The sequence below is a fragment of the Papaver somniferum genome, chromosome 5 (genome assembly GCF_003573695.1).
Source record: "Papaver somniferum cultivar HN1 chromosome 5, ASM357369v1, whole genome shotgun sequence".
NCBI lineage: Eukaryota > Viridiplantae > Streptophyta > Magnoliopsida > Ranunculales > Papaveraceae > Papaver > Papaver somniferum.
Window position 1 is genome coordinate 150,845,040 of NC_039362.1, and position 8,359 is coordinate 150,853,398.

The 8,359-nt window shown below is 35.5% G+C and overlaps 1 protein-coding gene across 1 annotated transcript; it reads left to right on the forward strand.

The window, feature by feature from the left end:
* The first annotated feature begins 824 nt into the window (after nucleotides 1-824).
* On the forward strand, nucleotides 825-7,441 carry LOC113283193 (ABC transporter G family member 25-like). Its single transcript, XM_026532369.1, has 3 exons — nucleotides 825-1,113; nucleotides 1,378-2,206; nucleotides 6,127-7,441. Exons 1-3 carry the CDS (start codon nucleotides 925-927, stop codon nucleotides 7,137-7,139), a joined length of 2,031 nt encoding a protein of 676 aa, XP_026388154.1. The 5' UTR covers nucleotides 825-924; the 3' UTR covers nucleotides 7,140-7,441.
* Nucleotides 7,442-8,359: the final 918 nt, after the last annotated feature.

The window sequence follows — 8,359 nt, forward strand, 5'->3', positions numbered from 1 at the left end:
AAAGACGTAACAACAACACGAATCGGCTCACATGGGAGTCACAATCGATAGGCGATCAAATGTGGAGTCATCATCTACGCAGAATTAGCTCATCGCATATAGTAAAACCAATTTTCTTAGCAAAGTAAGAATATTTTGATTCATTCATGAATTTGATCATCACTTATTCTATAAGATTTCCAAAAAAACAAAAATAATTAGTATAAGCATATGCAACAAGGACCAAAAATGGAACATAAACGATGTAGGTTGGTTTGGATCCCACTTTGATTCACTTTTGTGTCCATGAGAGAAGTAAACAAAATAAGCTTATCATCTGTTGGGTGTGACCCATTACCATAAAGAACATCTAATCTCATTATCAACCATTCAAACTTCAATAAAACAAAAGAAACTAAAGAAGCGTATATACGTACATACATCATAATCAACACAGGACTATATAATCTGATCAGATGATGATGATGTTGAAGAAGAATATATACTACGGGCTACAGCTTAGCAAAAACCTAGCTTATCCCATATTGCTCAGCAGAGAGAGTAGTGGGGTTTTCTTTTTTCTTTCTCTTCTGGGAACTCTCACAAAAACAGAAAGAAAAGTAAATGCCACTCTTTTTCCTCGATTCCTTTTCATCAATTGGTTACGATTTCAGTGAGATATTTGGGAGAGACTGTGACATCTTGCGTATAATCCCGCCACGTAGCTTCTATTTTAGGGCCGTTTCAGTTTGACGTGGAAAAGCATTTCTCATCTTTACACATTAAAGAAAATATATAAACTTTACTAATAAATAGAGGACCTTCTCTTCATTTCCTTATTAGACTTAAAAAATATTCAGCTTCATTCTTATTTCATTTCTTCCTCACTCTCTGTATTATCTAAACTAAAACAACAACAGCAGGAGTACGTAGTGGTGTTCGTTAATGGCGGAAGAAGGGGAGCCTGCAGTAGTTTCAAATAATAACAATTCGTCCTTGTCATTATCATTATCCCCTTCTCTTGATCATCATCATTACCATAACCACCAACAAATTCATCATCAAAGATCTAATAATAATTATAACAAAGATTTGGATTCTCTCATCTCTTCTTGCTACTCCATCACTCTCAAGGTATATATAATTAATCTTCAGTGATCATCATATTATTTTCCTTCTTAAATTTCAATTCCAAGTTCATTTATCTAATGATCAGAGAATCACAAGGGCGTGTTATTAAATAATTTGATTCGGCATAATTAAGTTTGATTCAAGTCATGATGATCATTATATTTAATTCATCATGGGATGGCCCCAATAGTTGACCACCATAGAAAAATGACATGGTAAGATCAATGTCGCTTTGACTAACGTTGACTCGTTTCTTATTTGGTGCAGTTCATTGATGTTTGTTACGGTGTAAAGCAAGAGAACAAGAGAAGTTGTATAACGAGTATATTTAGTGGTGGTGGTGATCAAAAATCAAGCGATCATCATCGTCATGATAGAATGATCTTAAATGGGGTTACAGGAATGGTATCACCAGGAGAAATCTTAGCTGTTCTTGGTCCATCAGGAAGTGGGAAATCAACGTTTCTAAATGCAGTAGCAGGGAGATTAGGCAAGAACGCGTACACTGGATCAATTCTTGCTAATGGTAGAAAACTAAACAAAGCCATCTTAAGAAAAACAGGATTTGTAACACAAGATGATGTTCTTTACCCACATCTAACAGTGAAAGAAACACTAGTATTCTGTTCATTACTGAGATTACCAAATTCATTAACCAAGAAGGAGAAAACAATTGTGGCAGAATCAGTAATTAGTGAACTGGGTTTGGGTAAATGTGAGAATACAATCATAGGTAACAGTTTTATAAGAGGTGTATCAGGAGGAGAAAGGAAAAGAGTTAGTATTGGACATGAGATGTTGATAAACCCTAGTTTATTACTGTTAGATGAACCCACATCTGGACTTGATTCAACTGCTGCACATAGATTGGTACTGACTTTAGGTTCATTGGCTTCAAAGGGTAAGACTATCATTACTTCGATGCATCAACCAAGCAGCAGAATTTATCAAATGTTTCATTCGGTACTTGTTCTTTGTGAGGGAAGGTGTATTTATTTCGGGAAAGGTTCAAATGCTATGGATTATTTTTCTTCGATTGGATTCTCTCCTTCTTTTCAGATGAATCCAGCTGATTTCCTTCTTGATCTTGCTAATGGTACGTTCACTACCTCTCCTCTTCTCCACTTACTCTTCAATTACTTTCCGACTCTCCAATAGATGATTAGTATAGTGTTTAACATTCACTTTCTAATGATTTTTTTGGTCTAATTAATAATCCACCGGCCACACACAACAATTATATATTTATAGTTTATACAGTTACGCTAGCTACTGTTGTTAGATTTTCGTTATCCTTACTGGTGCCATAGTGCGGGAAAATTCGATTGTAGTACAGTGGTAAAAGTTTGATGCCAAGGACTTGAGTTCGAAATCAAGATCAAAATAAATCTGGGTACAGTACTTGGTAGTGTAGTATAGTGATCTTGATTGTACGTAGAAGTAGCGGGTAGGGCAATTTTTGGATTCGAGAATGTTAAGGTTCATGGAAGAATAACACATGGCAATTTTTGGGTGTAAATGAAGACAAATTTTATGTCAATTCCTGACGTTATTTTTTCCCCGTCTGTCTTACACAAATCCGATACTCTTAATATTTTTAATTAACAAATGCTAACTTTAGATAAAAATGACTTTCTGAAAAGTGTTTAATTATTCTGTGTGTTAACTAGATTAGGTGTTTTCAAATAATTAAGTTCGGTTTTTCATCACATGATGATGATACGAGTAAAAAAGGGTAAATTAGTCAACTAAGAAGAGTTAAAGAATCATGAATATTGGCCGGCCGCTTAAAAGCCTATCTTTACAGAGAAAACGCAGGAAAGAGTAGTAAGAAAAGTGAAATGCGAATATGGGATATAAAAGAATCTAATGACCAAAGACAGACGTAACTGGGAGAGATTAATTGGTGTTTGAGAGTTTTAGTCCATCACCACACCACCACCACTTGGGTGGGGGTGTAAGAAGATTTTATGTTGCAAACCACGTGTCGTTTTAAACCTTTTTAGTGGTCTTTAAGTTCTAGGACCTCTTTCTCCACCAGTCTTTTTCCTGCTCCTTTTATCCTGTGATGATTTTCTTTAGTGTCCCTTCCAAGTTGCACCAAGGACCCTCAGGTGGATTTGGTGGCAGACCACCAAATAAACACTTCCCATGTGGGACTAATTGTTGCACATCTTTGCAGCACTAGTTCCGGTTGAACTAGTAATAACTTAATAATCTATACGATCATCTTTAACTTGATGATCAGGGTTATTGGTTCAGTGTTCATTATTTGAACACATTCCATGCAGAGCTAGGATTACGTTGGAGTAGTATAGTTATTCACGAGTCCTTTCCATGCAGGTCCTTTTTTTGACAGAGATGATAAACGTTTTTTTGCCTGTTCATGAACTCGCAGTTTGAAATCGACCCCATTCTTGCAATTTGTAAGCTTGAAAATTATCAATCAAAAAGAAAAAGAAACCGAACTTTATTATTTTATTTTTATGACATAAGGTGCGGTGAACTTCTGCCAAATTAACTCGTTTGAAAAAGGTTAGGGATGATCATCTATTAGTTCCACCTTTACGGAAAAAAGTGAGGCTATTGCAAAACCACCCGTTTGGCGGGACACATGTTCTTCCCAAAACGCTTTCCTTGGAAAGTAACAGACCTATAAATAGTTGTATAAGTTGGTGGCGGGTCATCTTGACCCGTCTCTTCTCCATGAAAGAATATTATTGGTTTCTTATACCTTTAACAACATGAGATAGGTCATAGGATAGGACCGATATTTTTTATTTCACAGTTCTCATCTTTTTTCTAACATGATGTTTTTGTCGTATTATAATATTTCGAAATTCAAAAGGGTGACGGCATTCCTTGCGTAGTGAGATATTTTTCAGTGGGACGAAATGTTTTGTTTGATCTAATCTTATGAGGTTAATTGGGTGGTATTGTTTAGGCTTAAAAAGGCTAAACAATCTTGTGTAAACTTGGTGATGTGGGTTCAAGTTAAGAATCATCTTTTAAATATGGATATGCTTATCCAAGGACCCTCACTCAGAACAATCTCTGATCACAAGTCACAAAGTGAGGAACAACCTGGGCTTCTTGCTGGAATCCTTAATCTCTTTCCGCGATATTCCTACGTTTTATCCTCTTAGCTTAATTAGTTCTGCTAGAAAATGCAAATGCCTTTCAACTTTGATTGGTGGCGTATGGTGCTCTGTAACACCATGAACATTGTACATGGGTCAAAAAAGACATCACTGTTTGCCAACAGTAAGCCGTTTTTACTTGATCTTCACTTTGACGTAGAAACATGATCTGGTTGTTAGCTAACAGTACGTAGCCGTTTCTAAGTTCTGTTTAGAAAGAAGAATGCATGTTGACTTACGTTGTTAACTATAGATATGGACGTCACGGGAGCTAAGTAAAAAGTGGGCAGATATGCATTTTCGTTTAGCTAAAGAGAACTATTATCTGCATTTTATACTGTAAGAAAAATAAAGAGGAAGCTAATCAATTTGGTATATAGACACGTGGTACAGCCATGACCAATGGGTAGAAAAGTTTGAGATTAGGAAAAAGGGATTAAATTTGTTCTTAATCATCTTTAGTCAAGTAATATTAATTAAATCTTAACACGGATTTAAGATCATCTATTGGCTCCTTTTTCTTTTTTAGTTTTATAGATTTTATCTTTATCAAAATTATGAACATTCTGAGGTGGAATTATGCGTTTATTATCCTGGAAATGACATTTGAGTGACCAATAGGTCGACTCCATTTTCTTTCTGATTCTTTTTTTTCTTCAAATATCTTTTCTGATTTAATTATTGTTTTAAAATGATTATATGAGAAAATATTTCTCAAAAGAATTTCTACTTAATCACGCATATATTCAAAAGAAAATAAAAGCTATACACGCACTGTGGTCGTGATTCTAGTGGAAGCCAACCCTATGAATTTATTGGCTTCTGTTGCATAAAATATAGCATATGCATTCGGTATCAGTAGTGGGAAATTTTTAAAAATTATTAGATATCTAACTTTGTCCAAAGAAAACTGTTGATAAAATGTTTTTATTCACTTGTAAAGAATAAATCCAAGTTAAGGTGATTGACATCAAGTAAGGTCGGACCCCAATAGGAAATTCTGTGGACATTTTTTTTCTGCTTTTTCCTAACATTTTATCTCAAATAAAAAGATAAAGGAAAAAATAGATTATTTGATGGTCCTTTGAACAGGATAAGATAAATCTCTATATCATACTAGAAGAAATGTCTTCAAGTATATGTTTAATCGAGTGTATCTCCTATGTGAAGAAAGTTCATGGATGAAGACAGGATTTGATCATTTACAAGGGATCTTGTGCAATAAGAATCATTCTAGCGTATCTTTGAGAGATCTTGGGAGTGGAAAAAACAAAAGTTGCCAAGTTAATCTACAAGTCAAAGGGGTAGTTTGGAATGGCAAATTTTGACCTTTCAGTACCTGGAAAGTAGAAAATTACACTGTGCTTTCCTAGACTCTTAGTTACCTTCTCAGTTTGCATCATCATGGGTTTGAAATTGGTAGGAATGATTTTCTTGCCTACAGTGTGTGCTATGATGCATTCAACAGTCGTATAAGAGAAAGGTTCAATAATTCAAATGAGTGGGCTGCAATGATAGGAGAGAATGAGATACAAGAGTCATTGTCTTGTTAGGTAAAGCTGATCCTAAATTGCCACTGTAGTTGACCTGTGATTTTAGTTACGGATTCGCGACACCTTAATTTCTATTTACCAGTAACTCTGTTTAATCATTTTAAAACAGATTTGCAGTGAACTTCAAAATAGCTTACAAGATTGCGGTAGAACAAGTAGTATATGATAAATGTAAACAATTGTTTTTTTGGGTGTAGGTGTTTACATTTCTGTATTATTTTGATTAAATAGGTCCTTGCATTAACCATTAAGGGTGTATTGGTTCGAAGAACAGCAGTATCGAATTCTTTGAAGTCTAATGAAATGAATTTATGGTTATGCAGGAGTATGCCAGCATGATGCTCAAACTGAAGGGGACAAACCGAACGTGAAACAAACCCTTGTAACCTCGTACAACAGTTTGTTAGCTCCAATAGTGAGAGCCTCGTGTATGGAATCTACAACCAGCAACATAGTCATGGGAAGTCCGAAATTTCCACAAGATACCAAGAAAAGAATAAACAGGACAAGATATAACAGCAATGCCAATTGGTTCAACCAATTTATGATTCTCCTTCAAAGGAGCTTAAAGGAAAGACGATATGAGTCATTCAATTCGCTAAGGGTTTTTCAGGTGATTGCCGCGTCCATATTAGCTGGTTCAATGTGGTTCCATTCGAATATCTATGATGTACAAGATCGGTTGGGTTTACTCTACTTCATTGTTATCTTCTGGGGTGTTCTTCCTTCCTTTAATGCAGTTTTTGCGTTTCCTCAAGACCGTGCAATCTTCATTAAGGAACGTTCATCAGGAATGTACACTCTTTCATCGTACTTCATGGCTCGAATTGTGGGTGATCTTCCTATGGAGCTTATTCTCCCTACTGTATTCGTAAGTGCAACGTATTGGATGGCGGGGTTGAGGCCCGACTTTTGTTCCTTTCTGTTAACCTTAGGAGTGTTATTAGGGTATGTAATGGTGGCTCAAGGACTTGGACTTGCATTAGGTGCAGCAATAATGGATGCCAAACAAGCTTCAACAATTGTCACGGTGACAATGTTGGCCTTTGTTCTTACAGGTGGATTTTATGTTCATAAGATTCCGGGTTGTTTAGCTTGGCTCAAGTACACATCCTTTACTTACTATGGTTATCGACTATTAATCGACATTCAATATGGAGAGAGCAGTGGAGTTTCATCGATCTTGGATTGCTCTCACCATAACAGCATGAAAGCTAACTGTAAGCAAATTATGGAAGACGAAGTTCGTCCATTGGTGAGTTTGAGTGCAATGGTGTTTATGTTTGTCGGTTACCGTCTGCTAGCTTATGCAGCTTTGAGACGCATTAAGGCTTAGACTTCGTTGATGCATTTAAGTTGGGTATTTTTGAAGGTAGCTGCGATGGTAGTATATGTTGCCTTCTTCATAAAGATAGATCTCTAAATTTCAGTAGGATGAAATGAGATTGACGAGACGACAAATTAATGATATCATTAATTGCTGGAAGTTATTTGTTGATTTTGATTTTGTCTCAACATAAATGTTGTACTAACTTGTAGATGTATGGAATATTTGATTATTGGCTCCATCAAAGGGTGAAGTCATAGATCTGTTAAGGGCAAGTCTTGTGGCATGGATATATATACATCAATATCGAGTAGATTGTCCACATGTATATTTAGTTAAGCCCAACAATGGCATGGATATATGTATACATCAATATCCAGTAGACTGTCCACATGTATATTTAGTTAAGCCCAAGAAATAAGTACTGTGGAGATTAATATAGACTTCAGTTTCTTCTCAAAAATAGTAATAGCAATTGATATAATGATGTTTCCATCTGGAACCGAACCACGACTTAGCCCATAGAATAACCGGAGAGACGAAAGTTTGATAGCAATAATGACCTATTCAGATATTTCAAAATTGGAATGTACTAGTAATAAACACAAACGACTTCACCAGGAGGCGTTTAACATCTTTATATGTTTGAGGTTTCTCTCTCTTTTATGAAAAAAAAGAAGCATTATGGATGGCCAAAGGTTATGCCACATATACTATCGTTAGTATTGTGAGCCTTTAGTTATGGGAAAACCCGTCACTGTGGGGCTGGGTGGAAATTGAGTATCTAACAATATAGTATTCCCCCAGTCCCTAAATAAATGACATATTCATCTTTTCCTAATGAAATAGATGGCATATTTATTTTTGAGGAAGGATCTTTCACACGTTTATTCTCACACTGTCTCACATATTAGAGGTCATTTTTGTGAATAAAAATTAAATTTTAACGGATTCAAAGTTAATATGTTGGAGATATGTTCCTCTTACCAAGTTTTGCATGCCTACAATAAATGAGCACATTCTGAAATATAAAACCTCACAGTCTACCAGTCTTAATTTCAATGGTTAGAAATATGTTGATTTTCAACGACTCATTTTCAAAGTAGTGGATGGTTGTGTTATACGTCTTGGAATATGCTCATTCTCGGTATGAACATAGAGATTTATAAGAGGAACATATCCTCAAAATATTAGCTTAGAATTAGTTATCATTTGGTTTTTATTCTCAA